Here is a 19455-nt window from a genome sequence, read left to right on the forward strand (position 1 = left end):
TAAGTGTGCACACCCCTAAACTAATACTTTGTTGAAGCACGTTTTGATTTTATTACACGACTCAGTCTTTTTGGGTAAGAGTCTATCAGCATGGCACATTTTGACTTGGCAATATTTTCATATTCTTTATTGCAAAAACAGTCTAGATCCAACAAATTGTAATGGTATGTCCGGTGTACAGCCTGCTTCAGGTCACCCCACAGATTTTTAGTTGGATTTAGGTCTGAACTCTGGCAAGGTCATTCAGAAACATTGATCTTCTAGTGGTTCAGCCATTCCTTTGTTTATTTGAATGTATACTTTCGGTCATTGACATGCTGAAATGTGATATTCCTATTCCTTTTCAGCTTACTATTAGACATCTTACGGGTTTGCACAAAACTTGACTGGTATTTGTATACCAGTATTGATTAGTATTCATGATTCCTTCCACCTTGATAAAAGCCCCAGTTCTGGCTGACAAAAAGCAGCCCTAAAACATGATCCTTCCACCACCATGATGTTTTTTTGCATCAAACATATCTTTTGTAATTATGGAATTATTATACCTTTTGGAATTGGTCTCATCAGCCCATAACACAATAAAAACAACAAATCCAAAATATTGCCAAATAGGCACTTTTACATTTTGCTTTGAAACCAAATCTTCCACCATTGTCTTGTCAGTAACCTCAGCTCACTCTTTTTGTCAGTCAGCTCACCTCACTCTTGTCACGTAATAAATGAAATCTGACTCCTGCTGATCTGTGCTGTGACTCTGACTCATTCGGTTCATGCTGAATTGAGCAGATGCATTTTTAATTGTAGCGTCCATTCTCTAACTGAACAAAATGATTATTTATTACTATAAAAAAGCAAAAGACAGTGGGGGCGGTGCCGCAGTGGGAAAGTGATGTAATCGGTGTGCTGTCAAACACCGTGTAACACAAACTATCTCAGCAAGCCTACTGGAGAGTCCTGGATCCATTTTCTCCACTTGTTGATGGCCTTCATGGTGTTCGATGGTACATATAATGTTTTGTGAGACCCTGTACAAGCTTTGTCAGATCTTTTCAGAGCAGGGCTTGAGCAGGTCCTGCAGAAACATCTGGTCTTTATTTGGGGTTAATCATGATAATTTCATTGATGCTAGCTCTATGAAAATTACTTCTGAACATGAGACTGAATTTTTCCCTAAATGTTTCTTATTGTATTTCACTTAATTTTATACACTTTCACAACAATTTTATCTAATTTCACAATGAGGGTGGGAAAAGATCTATGATTTACCTTGGTTTAATTTTTTTCATCACAAAAACGTGTCATTTTAACAGGGGTGTGTAGATTTTTTTATTATGTCCACTGTAAACACAACACATATTCAGTTACATCAGTTACAGTATTCATATCGTCATCTTTGACCTAATAACTTTGCAGACTTATGAAGCTCCCTCGCCTTGTCTTCATGTACAACAATAACAACAAAAACAGCAATAAATATAATCAAACTTTTACAGTTTATGTCTTTATATAGTACTCTTCTGACACTGAAGAGTACTTTGCCAATTCAAAGCGGGGAAAATATGGTTGTGCTTATATAGACGGGCCACATTCCAGAGATGGAAACTCGATTCTGCGACTCGCACTTAAGTTGCAAAAAAAAAAGGCTTACAACTTGACTTGGACTCATGAACAACTGACTCCAGACTTGACTTGAACTTGAAGGCAGAGTCTCCTGAAAAACACAAGTCATTTTGGTTTGGCATTCCCGATTACGTTCTTTCATTACTACCCCACATGATAGCATCAAACAATACATTTGTCTATTCATTCCTCATTCAGTAATTCTCTATCAGTATTTGCTGCAGCAGGAAATATCACAACAATTAACCTCTAAACACACCAAGCCAGCATTATTATATACATGCATGACACATCTGAAGGTGCGTGTTCATCACCCATTGGAAAAGTGCTGTTATATAAATAGCCAAGTCTTGTGATAAACTTCATGTCATTAAATTTGAAAAGCATTCAATTAATCCAAAGGGAAGCTGCAGTGTTACACAGCTGTCTAGGGCTTGCTTGCTGTCCATTTTCAAGAACTACATGTTGCCATGTCCTTTTCATATTTTACCCCCAAGTATTAGCTACCATATGCGTATATTATCCAAGTTTACCAAGTTAAATAAACTTTATGAATGATATCTTCTACGTTTTGTCTCAGCCAGTTCAGTTACATCCAGTGCCATGCTAGAAGCCATTTTGGCTATCAGTGATAACTGTGTGAAGATGGCACAGGAGAGTATGACATATTACACTTGCTGTTTACTACAGCTACTAATAATATAATAGTTTAATCATTGTAAAATGAATTGTATAAAAGAGTTTTGTTGCTAGTACAGTTCTCTATAAGAACAGAAGTATAGTCGCTGGCTAAGATTTGAAATACGTAAGCAGAGAATCAATTGCATCTATACATGGGGGTTTTGTTATCACTGGCGCTCACTGGTAGACTACCATACCCATCATTGCTTGAGAACTACAGCAAACTACGGCAATTCAGTAGGGGTCAATCAGAATATAACAGGACCCACACATAATGGTGGTCATACTCTTGACCTGATATTGAAATAAAGAATAAATAATGGAAATACAGTCACACTTCCGCAGTCTGAAGCTATTTCAGACCATTATCTCATCTCGTTTAAATTACGTATTGATCATAATATTTGCACCTTGCCACTTTACTGTGTCAAATGTACACCCATGTCAGCTACTGCACAGAGTTTTTATCAATAACCTCACAGAGTTATCAACTATGACTGGATCACTGTCTGATCCCAAAGAACTTGATCACGTGACTAAATGCTTAGAGTCAATGTTCCACTACACGCTAGATAAGTTAGCTCCATTTAAAAGAAAAATAATTAAAGAGAAATAGCTAGTACCCTGGTATAATGGTCACACACATATCTTAAAACAGACCACTCGATAATTAGAACGTAAATGTCATCAAACCAAACTGGTAGTATTTAAAACAGTGTCATATCACAGCCAACCAGCAACTCTATTTCCCAGAAGGAACCACTAACTACAAACATGGGCGCTGAGGACTACACTTCCCATACATGCACATGCTCGCCATCACCGGAGTACTAACTACACACATCTGCGCCCAATCTCACACACAGCACTTACGGACTTCGCGAATACTCAGACTTTGTGAAGTAAGCGTTCAGTTGACTTGTTCTCTGCCGTTATCAAAGCCTTATTCTCGTGTTTTGCCAAAGTGAATTTTTGACCATTGTTTTCGTTCTCGACCTCGATTCTCTACCTTGTCTAGTTTTGTCTGTCTGCCTGATCGCCCGACCCCTGCCTGTTTACTGACCACGGATTTTGCCTTACCTCTTTGGATTGTTATTATATCCCTGCACTTGCTTCCATCTCTGCCTTCATCACGTGACAAACAGCATGGAAGGAGAGCCTCCTAACTATAGAAAATATCTTAGTGCTGCTAGAGCAGTCTATTTCTCCATCCTAATGGAAGATAACAAAAATAATCCCAAATTCCTATTCAATACTGTAGCAAATTTAAATAGGAATAAAACCACCACAGACCAGCGTGTGCACAATCATTATATACAGTTGTAATCAAAGCTAATCAACCCCCATTGCAAATCAAGTTTATTGTCAAATTTTACAGACTTTCAACTATGTGTAATGAACAAATCAATTCAACAAATCAAAATGCAGTTGAAATAGTTAAACACAACGAATGCTTCAAGTGGGTTCCCTAAATTCAACTGAAAATGCAATTTACATTTACATTTATTCATTTAGCAGACGTTTTTATCCAAAGCGACTTACAAATGAGAAAATACAAACTTATAATGACTTCTCCAGTTTAAAAAATTATACAATCCCTTCATGGCAAGTATCTTTAGTACTTAGTAGAGCACCGTTTTGCTGTTTTGACCTGCTGCAAATGAGATGCATAGATTCTGGTTACGTTGCTGAGTAATCTTAGCCCGTTCCTTATGAGCAACGGCCTCCAGTTCAATAATAATCTTAGGTTATGCATTTTCTGCACCTAGCCAGTTCAGGTATTTCATGTGCTCCAGCTCAAGCACACCTGGTGCAACTAATGAAGACCTTCAGTATGAAGCCAACAGCTGTTTTGCATATTTGTGCTGTTGAGAGGAATTCTATTTAGGGGGTTGAATAATTTTAAAACTAGAGAAGACAAAAAAATCAGACTATTAATTTAAAAGCAGACAGTTTTATAACTAACTCTGTAGATGATAACATAGCAATATCAGATCAATGATTAGACTGTTTTACTCCCATTAGAGAACTAATTTCATTAATTTCTTCATCAAAAACTTGTATACTAGATCCTTCACCTACATGTTTCTTCAACAGATTATTCCAAAAGTAATCAAACCCCTTCTAAATATAATCAATTCTCCCCTTAGCACTGGCTATGTACCTACATCATTGAAACTAACATTTGTCAAACCCATGATTAAAAAACCTGACCTTGATCACTCTCTACTGTCCAGCTATAGACCTATATCAAATCTCCCCTTTATCTCCAAGATCTTAGAAAAGGTTGTAGCACAGCAGGTATGCTTTTACCTGCATGGGAATAATATTCATGAAATGTATCAGTCAGGATTTAGGCCTCATCATAGCACCTTAGTGCAGCTTTTGATACTGCTGATCATACTGTTCTACTTGGTAGACTAGAAAACGTTGCTAGTACTAAGCTACCAGAGGGCCAGTCCCTCTCCTGTCTCAGGTCTTATTTGACTGATCGTTATCAGTTTGTAGATGTAAATGGTAATTTCTCTGTGTATTCTGTATTAAAGTTTGGTGTTCCACAAGGTTCTGTTTCAGGCCAACTGCTTTTTACTTTATCTATGCTACCTCTGTGTCAAATTATTCGTAAACATGGAATTAGCTTCCACTGTTATGCTGATGACACACAGTTGTATTTTTCAGCAAAGCCAGATGACAGACATCAGCTCAATAAAGCTGAGGAATATTTAAAGGACATTGGATGCTGGATGCTTATTAACTTCCTTTTACTTCATTCTGACAAGACAGAAGTACTTCTACTGGGACCACGTGCAGCTAGAATTAAGCTTTCCGATACATAGTAACTCTAAAAAGTAAAAGACCTTGGTGTGATTATTGACTCCAGTCTTTCATTTGATGCTCATGTAGATAATATTACTAGGATAGTAAGAGTAGTTGACACCTCAAGGTTGGATTATTGCAATGCCTTACTGTCTGAATGTTCCAGTAAGAGCATAAACAAGCTCCAGTTAGGCCAGAATGCAGCTGCAAGAGTCCTTACTAGAACAAGAAGATATGACAACATCACTCCTATCTTAGGCATATTGCACTGCATCCCAGTAACATTTTGCATTGATTATCAAATACTAATATTGACCTAAAAAGCACTGAATAGTCTTGGGCCACAGTCCCTGAACAAACATTTGGTATTTTATAATGTGCCATGCCTACTCCGACCAAAAGGTGCAGGCTATTTGTTGGTGAAGTGAAGTACTTCACTACTTGAATAGTGAAGGCTATAGCAGGGGAAGAGCTTTCTCCTACAAGGCTCCACAGTTATGGAACAGCCTTCCAATTTGTGTTTGGGACTCAGACACACTCTCAGTGTTTAAGTCCAGGCTGAAAACATATTTGTTTAGTCAAGCTTTTTGTGAATAGTTTTTCTTTAGGTACAGGAGCAGATCTAGAGGGCTCACAGGCATAGAGTGTTGTGGTGAACTGGGATTTTTGGATGCTGTCCCCCCCGACCCCCCTCCACTTTCACGCATTCACCCAGGTTTGTTGATGGTGGGGTCACTAGCTGCCCTATGTCCCATGTAGCCCTCATATCGGTGTTACCTTCTGGCTCTCCCTTTAGTTATGCTGTCATAGCTAGTCTTGCCAGAGTCCCTGCTTGCACTCATGAAAAGTACATTGTCCTTAACCATTATGGGACAATAACCATACCCAATAATCTCTCCATCTCTCTCCCTCTCTCTCCCTCTCTCTTTCTGTCGAGCTACACATGATACTCCTGAGATACCAGTGATCCTGACCCCTTCTTCTCTCCGGACCCTCCTGATCCATCTTGATGCCCTATTTCTGGTTAGAGTTCTCATCAGTTGGAAGTTACATGCTGCTGCTGAGGATGGCCCCACGTGGTGCAGCCTGGAGGTCACTGGGATTGCTGATGATGGTACCACTTAAAAACCACAAAGATGGCATTAGACCTCAATTAGTATGAACAGTTATGCTATGATGGCCAGGACTACAATTGCTATTATAGCCCCAGCACTGCAATTGCCACAAACAGTTTTGCACTCAAGCCTCCATCAGTGAACAGTGGATAAGCTTAAAAAAATAGACATCATGTAAAAACTAATGAATTTTCCTTGTTACATAACTGCACTATTTGACTATGTAGTATTAACACATTTATAGAAGGGACTTATTTATAATTATACTATCCATTGTCACCCAAATGAGGATGGGTTCCCTTATGAGTCTGGTTCCTCTCAATGTTTCTTCCTCATATCGTCCCAGGGAGTTTTTGCTTGTCACCATTGCCTCTGGCTTGCTCATTAGGGACAAATTGATAAATTAAAAATTTATATTCTGAATTTATATATTTCTGTAAAGCTGCTCTGGGACAATGTCCATTGTTAAAAGCGCTATACAAATAAAACTGAATTGAATTTAACTTGACTTGGACTCTACCTGAAAGACTTGAGACTTGACTTGGACTCCACCTCAAAGACTTGTGAATCTGTCTGCCACAGTCTTTTTGATTGTCATTGACACATGCCTCCTACAGTATGTAGGTTGTTACTGCCACTACAAAGAGGGTGCAGTGGAGGCAGATCAAACCATGGAGAATGTCAACAACAATCACCACCAAAAAAAAGCCAAAGATGAGAGCAAAGCAAATACCTTCACTGTTACAAACAGCAGTGGATCATGTAGAGCTAACCAGGAGCTGCTCTCGTCATACTTTGTCAGCATGAATAGGGTTTTAAAGATGACTGCCAACAAAACCGCTGTTCAGTATTCAGCTTGTTACTCCACCAGTAACCAATTTGGCTTATTGTGCCACTTAATTTCAGCTTACAAATTAATCAAGAAAAACATTGAAATCACATAAAAAATGAAAACCAAAAGTGTACACCACCGCTGTGAAACAAATATACTATTGCACACAATAATCTTTCCACTGGAAACAGACCACATATACACATATTTGTCCTGCTGTCCTTGTGAATAACTTTTTTTTCCACTGAAAAAAATAATAATGATGCAGCTAATAATGTTAAAATGCTTGAAATGCATTTTTCCCCAATGGGGCAAGCCACATAAGGCAAATGCCTACAGTAGTCTTTGCGAATCGTTTGAGTCTTAATAGTTCAGAATTAAACCAGATAGATATGGCTACTATGTTGTCCCTTAATGACATCAGAAAGCTCATCACCTCTCTGATTTGTCCAGGCTGAATGCTTATACCCAGAACACCCAGAACATGTCTATAAATATATGGACTATATCTGCTGAGGACTGATCTTGCAATAGCATTGGATAGATTTTGTGATGTTATTCTATGTACTACTCCTTTCTCTTAGCATGGCAAAGGGAGAAAATTGCCATATCCTGGAAAACCCAGCATATCCACTGCTATCTAAAGATGGAGATGTGATAATTGGAGCTGTCTTTTCAATACATAGTGGTACACAGATGCAGTCACTGCAATATAATGAAAAACCTCAACCTTTAATCTGCATTAGGTTTGTTGTTGTGAGCACTTTCACATTTGTATAATACAGTTCTATAATATGATATATTTATTAGATTTTTTTTGGTTTTTGGAAAGAAAGAAAAAACGCTGTATTTTTGCATTGAATTTCCTTTACTTTTGGCTTTATGTTAAATGTTATTTGTATTTTCTTATGTTTTTATGTATATTTGTAGATTTAACCTCAGAGAATTTCGCTTTGCTCAGACCATGATTTTTGTAATTGAAGAAATCAACAGAAGCAACCACTTGCTCCCAAATATTTCAATTGGTTACAGGATTTATGACAACTGTGGCTCAAGATTGTTATCTATGAAGGCAGCCATGGCTTTGTTGAATGGTCAGGACATAACAGCAGATTATGCCTGCTCGGGACAAACAGTAGTACAGGCCATCATTGGGGAGTCAGAGTCTTCACCTACTATAGTACTCACAAAAACTACAGGGCCTTTTAAGATCCCAGTGGTAAGAATAAATTATTTTAATAATTATTTAATAACAATTTATTTTTATTATTGTACTATAAAATTGTAGAAATTATGTGTAATAGGCTATCAGATGGGCATGTTTACACTAAATTAGTTTTTGAGCAATATATGTTATTCCAACTATCAGCTTATACTTCTAAATGTATAGTGTTAATAACACATAAACATCGTTTTCACAGATTATAATTTTTCTTTTGTGTTTTTCACCCCCCCCCCCCCCCCCCCAGCTAGTTACTGTTGCTATTTTATCTCTCTGTAATTTCCTCTTGTTAAAGAGCAAATAAACATGCAAAAACTCTTTCTCTACTCAGATAAGTCACGCTGCCACATGTGAATGCCTGAGCAACAGAAAAGAGTACCCCTCTTTCTTCAGGACCATAGCAAGTGACTACTACCAGAGTACAGCATTGGCATATTTGGTCAAGCACTTTGGCTGGTCTTGGGTGGGAGCTGTGAACAGTGATAATGATTATGGCAACAGTGGAATGGCCATTTTTCTAAATGCAGCCAAAGAGGAGGGAATATGTGTTGAGTACTCGGAGAAGTTTGACCGGTCAGATCCTGAGAAAATCATGAAAGTGGCCGATATTATTAAGAAAGGCACAGCCAAAGTAATTATCATATTTCTTGCCCACATTGATATGAATATTTTAATAGACCATCTTATTTTAAAGAATGTCACTGGCTACCAGATGATTGGTGTTGAAGGATGGATTACTGCAGTGAACCTAGTAACACCAGCAAGTTACAACATATTGGCTGGATCCATTGGATTGGATGTGGGAAAACTGAACATTGGTGGTTTTTCTGAGTATGTTATAAAAGGGTTTTGGCAAACAGACTTCCCTTGCTTACATACAGAGGAAAATATTTCTCAAACTGAAAACAACTGCAGGAAATATGAAGATATGATTCCGTTTAAAAACTACAATGAAGATATATCAGAATTGAGATATGCAAATAACATCTACAATGCAGTTTATGCTGTGGCACATTCTCTACACAGCTTGTTGAGATGCACAGAAAGTCTGAGTTGTGAGAAAGACAAAACAGTACAATCATGGCAGGTAACACAAAGAAGAGAACCAAAGTGGAATATGTCCATGACTGATTTTGTCATGAAATTAATACTTGTTTTCTTTTCCATTTGAAGGTTGGTGAGTCGCTAAAAAAGGTCAATTTTACCACCAGAACAGGAGAACAGGTTTGGTTTGACAGCGCTGGGGCAACGGCTGCAAAATATGATGTGGTGAACTGGCAACGAGGGCTCAATGGGGAAGTGCAGTTTAAGGCAGTGGGCTATTACGATGCCTCTCTGCCAACTGGACAACAATTTGTCCTAAATAGTGAAGATATAGTTTGGGCTGGAGAGATAAAAGAGGTACATACTTTAGGCCCCAGACAATTCTATGTTTATTTTAACAAACATATTACAAAGTAAGAAATTAATATGATATGTACATGCTACTAATATATAAGAGACATTTTACTCCACATTGCTTCAGTGTATAAAAATCCAAAGCTGAAATTCTGCTTGGATTTTATTGAAGAGCAAAAGAGAAAACAGCTTCACAGAATTGACAGACAGAAACTAACAATTCAAAGGTTCTAAAAGATAGTGTAAATTAAAATAGTAAAACGTATATATATATATATATATATATATATATATATATATATATATATATATATATATATATATATATATGTGTGTGTGTTACACTTGTGCCTTAAAAAATATTTTATGAATTTATGTAGCAAGTCCTGATGGTAGCCATAATATATTGTTCATATTAGAAGCCAAGATCTGTCTGCAGTGAGAACTGTCCTCCAGGAACCAGGAAAGCTGCACAGAAAGGAAGGCCTATCTGCTGCTACGACTGTATACCATGTGCAGAAGGAGAGATCAGTAACCAGACAGGTAATTTCAACCTTACCAAGTTTCAAAGACAAATTGTTAATTGTACATTTTGTATCATCCTCCTATTATTTAGGATCCAATTCCTGAGCAATGGATTTAATAAATAAAGGCATAAGACAATGTTTCTTTTCCTTCCTAAAAATAATAACCATGATTATTTTGCAGATTCAAATAACTGTGAGCAGTGTCCAGGAGAATATTGGTCTAATGCTGAAAGAGATAAATGTGTGTTAAAAGTCATAGAGTTTCTTTCATTTACAGAGGTTATGGGCATAGTACTGGTACTTTTTTCTTTGTTTGGAGCAGCAATAACTGTCTTAGTAGCTATTTTATTTCTAATAAAAAAAGACACTCCTATTGTTAAGGCCAACAACTCTGAGCTGAGCTTCCTGCTGCTCTTCTCTCTGACTCTGTGTTTCCTCTGTTCACTTACATTCATCGGAAAGCCCTCTGAGTGGTCCTGTATGTTACGCCACACAGCATTTGGGATCACCTTTGTCCTCTGTATCTCCTGTGTTCTGGGGAAAACATTAGTTGTGCTAATGGCATTCAGGGCTACCCTTCCAGGCAATAATGTAATGAAATGGTTTGGGCCTCCACAGCAGAGACTCAGTGTACTTGCATTCACTCTCGTACAGGTCCTTATTTGTGTCCTTTGGTTAACAGTTTCTCCTCCTTTCCCTTACAAAAACATGAAATACTACAAGGAAAAGATCATATTAGAATGTAACTTGGGCTCACCTGTAGGTTTCTGGGCCGTGCTGGGTTATATAGGAGTTCTTGCTTTCTTGTGCTTTGTTTTGGCTTTTCTAGCTAGAAAGCTGCCAGATAATTTTAATGAAGCTAAATTCATCACATTCAGCATACTCATATTCTGTGCTGTGTGGATCACCTTTATTCCAGCTTATGTCAGCTCTCCTGGAAAATTTACTGTAGCTGTGGAGATATTTGCTATTTTGGCCTCCAGTTTTGCTCTACTATTCTGTATATTTACACCTAAATGTTACATTATTCTGTTTAAACCTGAACTCAATACAAAGAAACATATGATGGGGAAAATGTCATCTAAATGACAAATAAAAATATTGAAATCTGCAAAAGTAGTCATTTGAGTGGACTAAATGTTGAAACTGGTCATTCGAGTGGAATGAATTGATTATGTCACAGTTAAAAAAAAAATATCTAACTCACTTTCAGTAGCCACTTTATCCTAGCCAGGTTCACTGTGAATCCTGGAAACACTGGGAGTGAGGTGGGAATATACCATGGATGGGACACCTGTCCATCGCATTGCACCATGCATCATTTAAACCTAGAAAAAAATTATCTTAGCCAATCCAGCTTGATCCGTTGTATCCTACATAGATGACAGTAACAGCTTTACTTGACACTGGGGCCCAGTTGACCATTATTGGTCAGAGATGGAGAGACATATGTCCTTCAGCAGTTCATGGATCCCATGTATCACCCCATGTATCAGTGTCCCTTTTCAAGTGAGTCATATGCCAATTAAAAGGCCATCACACATTAAACTAGCTGAACTCATTCAAGAACAGACAGAGCATTTTATACATACCCTTGTCAATTTACAACCCCAATTCTGAAAAAGTTGGGACAGTATGGAAAATGCAGAAAAACCCAACAAAAAGTCATTTGAAAATTCTATTCACCCTGTACTATGAATGCACATTATTAACATTTTTTTTTTATGTTATACTTAGTGAATTTAATTTAGTTTTGAAAATATACACTCATTTTAAATCTGATGACTGCAAAAAAGTTGGGACAGGCAGTTGTTTACATCTGTGTAACATCACATTTTCTTTAAATAACACATATTAAGCATTTGGGCACTGAAGACACCAGGCGGTTAATTTTAGTAAGCGGAATTTTCCCCCATTCATCCATTATGCATTTCTTCAGCTGCCAAGCCCAGAGAAGTGGGTGGCGCTTCTGGACAGTGTTGATGTATGGCTTCTGCTTCGCATAGTAAAGCCTTAACTTGCATCTGTGGATACAGCAGTGAATGGTGTTGACTGACAAAGGTTTACCAAAGATTTCCCGAGCCCATGTCAGGATATCCATTACAGACTCATGACGGTTTTTAGGACAGTTATATCTGAGTGCTCAAAGATCATGCTCATTCAGAAGTGGTTTTTGGCCTAGCCTTTTATGCACTGAGATTTGAATGGATTCTTTTAATCTTTTAATTATATTGTGCACTATAGAGGGTGAAATGGCCAAAATCCTACCGATTTTGTCTTTGGGGAATATTGTTCTCAAAGTGTTTGACTTTTAGCTGATGCATCTCTTGGCAGACTGGCAAGCCTTGACCAATCCTTGCTCTTGAAGTACTAGGCCTTTTTTTGGAGGCTCCTTAAATACTATGATAAGACAATTGCCCCACCTGTTTCACATTACCTTCTTATTTCAACTTGTCACGTCGCTATTTTGGGGTTAAATTTCCCCATCCCAACTTTTTTGGAATGTGTTCTATGCATCAATTTCAAAATAAACGTTTGTCTTCAAAAAACTATGCAATTGATTAGGTAAAACATCAAATACCTTGTCTTTATATGTTTTTACAATAGAAGTCAAAGTACATTTACATTTTCCATACTGTTCCAACTTTTTTCAGAATTGGGCTTGTACTCTGTGAGGTTGCATTAATCACATGAACCAAAGTCAGAGCACTTTTGCACCTTCTACAGACAAGGAAGCCTTCCTTGCTATGGGTTGACTGACTTGGACAAAATGAATCAGTTGTCCTTGCCTGTCAGATAGCCTGTATTAAATACAGTGTCCAATATAGCATAAACCCCTCCGACTCCCTAGTATTGTTTGAGCCAGATGTGAGTAATGTGCAACTGGAGTTACCACGTGGTGGTTTCCACTGCAGCGCCCCTGCCAGAGGTCAATGTGGAGACCTCTGCTCCAGAGCTACAGCCTGAGATACACGAGGTGGTCTCCACTGCAGTGCCCCGGCCAGAGGTCAACATGGCAACCTCTGCTCAGAGCTACAGCCTTAGATACATGAGGTGGTCTCCACTGCACAGCCCCAGTCGGAGGTCAACATGGTGACCTCCTCCTCAGAGCTCCAGTATGAGACCCATGAGGTTGTTTGATCACCAGACCTCCAACCTGAGACTCATGAGATGGCCTCATCTACAGAGCTCCAACCTGAGAGCCACAAAGTAGTCTCAGCTCCAGAGCCCCAGTTGGAGGTCAACGTGGCAACCTCATCTCCACAGCTCCAACCTGAGACACATGAGGTAGTCTCAGCTCAAGAGCCCTAGGTCAATATGGCGTCCTCTTCCCCAGAGCTCCAGCTCGAGACCCACAAGGTAGTCTCAACTCCAAAGTCTCAGTCGGAGATCAACACAGTGACCTTCTTTCCAGAACTCCAGCACGAGACCCATGAGGTTGTCTCATCTCCAGAGCTCCAGCATAACGTCAAGTTCCTGTCTGAGGTCGAAGAGACGGCCTCTCGTGCCAAGTTCCTAAACGAGGTCGAAGAGACGGTCTCCCAAGCCAAGTTCCTGTCCGAGGTTGAAGAGACAGCCTCCTGAGCCAAGTTCCTGTCCAAGGTTGAAGAGACGACCTCCTGAGCCAAGTTCTTGTCTGAGGTAGAAGAGACAGCCTCCTGAGCCAAGTTCCTAAACAAGGTTGAAGAGATGGCCTCCTAAGCCATGTTCCTGTCCGAGGGCGACGGGTTTACCTCCCGAGCCATGTTCCTGTCCAAGGCCGAAGAGACGTCCTCCCGAGCCATGTTCCTGTCCAATGTCAATGAGGTGACCTCCTACACCACGTTTCTGACTGAGGGCGATGAGGTGACCTCCTGTGCCACATTCCTGTCTGAGTCTGCGACACGGCCAACCAAGGTCACTGACGTCACGACCAACCAAGTTAGTCTCATGCTTGAGACTAATGACAGAGCCAACCAAGCTCTGCTCATGCCTGAGTCTGTTGACACAGACAACTGAGTTCTGGCCCTGCCCGAGTCTGCTGACACGGACAACAGAGTTCTGCTTCTGCCCGAGTCTGCTGACATGGACAACTGAGTTCAGCCAGCAGAGTCAGTGAAGAATGACACTCAGACTCTCTGTGTGACTGAGGACGCCACTCAGCATCCCTATAGAGCTGAGGACAACGCTCCACCTCCCTGCTCTGCTGAGGACGTTGCTCCACTTCCCTGCTCTGCTGAGGATGTCGCTCTGCCTCCCTGCTCCACTGAGGACGTCTCTCCACACTCAAGAAGGGCCAACAAAACGGCCCACCAAGTCAAGCCCCCGTCTAAAGCTGATGACACAATTTCCCAAGCCTGGGTATCGCCTAATGACCCAGGCGAACCAGCACCAGCCTCAGGTCTGCTCCTCGGCTCCTTGAGGAACCTGCTACTTGTTGGAAAAGTCCTGCATTAGAACCTGAGGGGCTGTGCCCAGAGTACCAGGACCGCAGGGGGAGGGAGTGTATTGGGGGGTGTTGGATGGGGGGGTTCTGTCATATCACATCAAACCAGTGACTACAATTCCCCTCCTGCACTGTGGCCTACAAACATGGCCGCTTGGACCGCAATTCCCAGAACACACTATCATGAAAATGAAAATGACTGAAAGCCGAAGGATATCTTAGAACTATAATGAGATGTAGAAGCATTTTGCAGTGATTAATAGTTCTGAGATCATTAAGTAATGGTATATATATATGTGTGTGTGTTGTGGGTGTTGGTGGTAAAGGACAAAAAATCGGGTTTTATTCTTGGCAATGTGTGGCAAAGGCATGGATTAGCAGGTGTGGTACCGTGTGAATGACGCTATAATAAAGCTAATGCCAATTTCTTCCAAAACAAAAGCAAAATTATTAACTAAAGATAAACTAAAGATAAAGTTAGTAGTGCTAGGATTACGCCACATTAAAATAATCAACAAACCAACTTATATACCTACTATATATCTTTGAAGAATGTTACATAAGTCAGTACACAGCTCAACTACAGTAAATGAAAATGTGTGCATATGTGGCCAAATACAATCATACTTACCCATATTTACACTAGCATAAAAAGGGACAAACAACTAAACCATAAAGCATGCATTCAATATAACCTCAAACAAATGGTAGCATCGGCTGTCTATGAATCATTTCATTTTTCATGTGTAAAATAAGGATTCAGATTAGAATTTACTGTCCCAAATTTTCTGGAATGGTATTGTACAATTATCATTATTTTAAAATCATCGTTGAATAGGTTAATTGATTAATAGCATTGTAATCACTTTAATCATACTCTTGATGATGTGGTGAGATACATTTGATCACGTGATTGCATATTGAATACACCCAGAAGGATTCACCAATCCCTATATAACTTGCTCTTCCATCTGTAACAGGGAAAAGCACTAGTGCCCAAGAGCCTCTGTGATGTTTCTATATGCATTATTGCTCCTCTGTGTCTTCAAAGTAAAGGCGGAAAAGGCTAATTGTCAAATGATTGGGAACCCAGAGTACCCCCAGCTCTCCAAAGATGGTGATGTCATCATTGGGGGAGCTTTTTCAATTCACAGCAAAATTACATTACAGACACTGTCATTTACTGAGAAGCCACAACGTCTAATCTGTACAAGGTTTGTTGATTTTTTTTTAATCTTTGTACTGCTATTGTAATCCAAACTTAGCACTTTACTTGTCTGTAACTGTGGAAGTATAAAGTCAAACTGTATAAACTAACATTCTTGTAAAAATGTGTGAAAATTATATGAAAGTATGCTATTGTGAAACAACATTGACAAGATGTTGTTTTTCTTTATTTGTTTAGTCTGAACTTCAGAGAATTTCGGTTTGTTCAGACTATGATTTTTGCTATTGATGAAATAAACAAGAGTGGCTTGCTTCCTAATATTTCTATTGGATATAAGATATTTGATAGCTGTGGCTCAACGTTAGCCTCAATGAGATCGGCAGTAGGTTTAATAAACGGTCAGGAGCTTACAGCTCAAGAAACATGCTCTGGGCATTCAGCAGTGCAGGCCATCATTGGTGAATCAGAGTCTTCTTCAACCATAGTGATGTCAAGAGCAACAGGACCATTCAAGATTCCAGTGGTAAAATACATGGACATAAAACTGATTTTGTTAATTTAATTAAATGTGTGAATTATGAATAATGAATAATACTGTCTTGATATGTCTCTTAATTTCAACAGATCAGTCATTTTGCTACCTGTGCTTGCCTGAGCAACAGAAAAGAATATCCCTCCTTCTTCAGAACAATTCCCAGTGATTACTACCAGAGCAGAGCTCTGGCTCAGCTAGTGAAGTATTTTGGATGGACCTGGGTAGGAGCAGTAAGAAGTGACAATGACTATGGCAACAATGGCATGGCCACATTTGTGGAGGCAGCTGGAAAATTGGGAGTATGCATTGAGTATAATGAAGCAATTCTGAGGACAAATTCAAAGGAGAGCATTGCTAAAGTTGTAGAAATAATTAAAAAAGGCACATCTAAGGTCTTGGTAGCATTTCTGGCTCAAAATGAAATGGATGTTTTGTTAGAGGAGGCCTTTGTTCAAAATGTGACGGGGCTTCAATGGGTAGGCAGTGAATCCTGGATAACTGCCAGATACTTAGCAACTGAAAGGACATCAAAAGTTATCAGCAGTGCATTAGGATTTACCATTAATAAATCTAAAATTACAGGGCTAAAGGACTTCCTTCTAAAAGTCCACCCATCCCAGATTCCCTCAAATTCCCTTTTGATAGAATTCTGGGAAATGACATTTGGATGTCAGTTTTCACCAAAAACGGAGGATGTGAAACTTTGCACTGGATTTGAAGATCTCAAAGAGATAAATAATACATTCACTGATGTTTCAGAGCTAAGGATTTCCAACAATGTGTATAAGGCTGTTTATGCAATAGCTCATGCCCTACATAACACGTTGGTTTGCAATGCAGATGGTCACTTTGAAAATTTAAACTGCACCAAAAAGGATATTTTCCTACCGGGTCAGGTAAAACAAATAGATAAGTAAAATTACAACAGTACTGAGAGGATTACAAGCAAATACACATTCATGTCAAAATAGCACATGATTTCCCCTTGCAGGTACTAGAATCCTTACAGAGTGTGAACTTTACAATGCCATCAGGAGAACGTGTTTATTTCAATGCTAATGGAGACCCTACTGCAAAATATGAGCTGGTGAACTGGCAGAAAAATTCAGCTGGAGACATAACCTTTGTTTCAGTGGGTTACTACGATTCCTCTCTCCCAACTGACAAGCAGTTTGTCATGAATCCTGTTAGTATAGCTTGGGCTGGAAATAGTAATATGGTAAGTATGGAGTACAGATGAGAAAAACTTACTGTAAAGTTATAGTAAATGTGTTTATCTGAGTCAGAATGTGTGTTAGAGGCCGAGATCTGTGTGCAGTGAGAGCTGTCAGCCAGGATTCAGACAGGCACAAATCAAAGGGAGACCACCATGCTGCTTTGCCTGTATACAGTGCCCTGTGGGTGAAATCAGCAACGAAACTGGTATGTGTCCAGGTGTTACATTATGGTTGAAATATAAAAGAGCCAGACATGTATTACAAAACAAAAATGTAGGAATTTCTATATACTTGACATAAATATATTAATGATAATAATGATAATGATAATGAGTCTTTATTGGTCACATATACATATGCACAGTTAAATAAAGGTAAACAAACAATTTTCAAACAATTGACCATTTTCTCTGATTTTAGACTCTGTTGAATGCATCAGATGCCCTCTGGAGTACTGGTCAAATGAAAATCATAGTCTGTGTGTTCCAAAGGAAGTGGAATTCCTCTCATTTAATGAAAACATGGGGATTCTCCTGACAGCTGTTTCATTAACAGGAGTTTCTATTACTATAGCTGTAGGATTGGTGTTTTTCTATTTTAGAGACACACCACTTGTAAAGGCAAGCAACATTGAGCTGAGCCTCCTGCTGATCATCTCTCTGTCTCTTTGTTTTCTTTGCTCACTTACTTTCATTGGACAGCCTTCTGAGTGGTCCTGTATGCTACGCCACACAACATTCGGCATTACTTTTGCACTTTGTATGTCCTGTGTTTTAGCAAGAACAATAGCAGTAGTGATGGCATTTAAAGCCACAGTGCCAGGTAGCAGTTTCCCCCAGTGTTCAGTGCCTGTGCAGCGAATGAGTGTTTTCTGCTGCACCCTTTTTCAAGTCATTATATGTGCTCTGTGGTTAACACTTGCACCCCCAGTGCCTTACAAAAACATGGCTCATTCCATAGATAAAATAATACTAGAATGTAATCTGGGCTCAAACATAGGTTTTTGGGCCGTGCTGGTATACATAGGACTTTTGGCTCTTTTATGTTTTATTTTAGCCTTTCTGGCTCGTAAACTGCCTGATAATTTTAATGAAGCTAAATTTATCACATTCAGCATGCTCATATTCTGTGCCGTTTGGATCACTTTTATTCCAGCATATGTCAGTTCTCCTGGAAAATTTACTGTAGCTGTGGAGATATTTGCAATACTCGCATCAAGTTTTGGTTTACTATTCTGTATATTTACTCCAAAATGTTATATCATCATACTTAAGCCAGAAAAGAATACACGGAAACATCTAATGGGCAAAGCAAATGCAAAACCTCAGTGATTTTCCTCACATAGTAAACACAATGTATTGACAGAAAAATCATAAAACATATTGTTTTTTAATTTTAAGTTTATTAATTAGTTTAACACATAAATGCAATAAAGACAAATATTTTGAATGAAAATACTATTGAACATTTGTTCCAGTTTTTTTCTAATGAACATAATTTCATACAATATAATAATAAATATTTATTTGAGTATTACTTTTGGAATCATGATTGATCATTTTGATTAAATGTGTCCTAATTGATTGTTGATATGTAAGAAATTATTATTATTATTATTATTATTATTAGTAGTAGTAGTAGTAGTAGTAGTAGTAGTAGTAGTAGTCGTAGTAGGAGTATGAGTATTATTGTTGTTCATAAAAAAGCATAACAAACATTAAGGTTGATTTATTTATTTTTTTATAGAGAGCCTGATTGGACCAAAAGTAATCTACACATCACTAATTGTTTTCTTTTTCTTTTTTTTTCTTTTCTTTTTTTCCTTGTCTATTAATCACCACACTTGTTTTCATCATGGTGAACATGCAAAGGAGGTCCCATGTTCCTCAGTTAT

At 38.7% G+C, this 19455-nt stretch overlaps 2 protein-coding genes across 2 annotated transcripts; both read left to right on the forward strand.

Moving 5' to 3' along the window:
- The first annotated feature begins 7651 nt into the window (after positions 1-7651).
- On the forward strand, positions 7652-11304 carry LOC124627827 (extracellular calcium-sensing receptor). Its single transcript, XM_053678336.1, has 6 exons — positions 7652-7814; positions 7999-8287; positions 8622-9377; positions 9464-9691; positions 10111-10231; positions 10397-11304. The coding sequence occupies exons 1-6, from the start codon at positions 7654-7656 to the stop codon at positions 11302-11304; spliced, it is 2463 nt and encodes an 820-aa protein (XP_053534311.1). The 5' UTR covers positions 7652-7653.
- A 4348-nt stretch (positions 11305-15652) lies between these two features.
- Positions 15653-18892, forward strand: LOC124627753 (extracellular calcium-sensing receptor). The gene is made up of 6 exons (XM_053678337.1): positions 15653-15855; positions 16047-16332; positions 16434-17240; positions 17336-17563; positions 17643-17766; positions 17982-18892. The coding sequence occupies exons 1-6, from the start codon at positions 15653-15655 to the stop codon at positions 18890-18892; spliced, it is 2559 nt and encodes an 852-aa protein (XP_053534312.1).
- The last annotated feature ends 563 nt before the right edge of the window (positions 18893-19455 follow it).

The sequence above is a fragment of the Ictalurus punctatus genome, chromosome 4, assembly GCF_001660625.3.
Source record: "Ictalurus punctatus breed USDA103 chromosome 4, Coco_2.0, whole genome shotgun sequence".
NCBI classification, from domain to species: domain Eukaryota; kingdom Metazoa; phylum Chordata; class Actinopteri; order Siluriformes; family Ictaluridae; genus Ictalurus; species Ictalurus punctatus.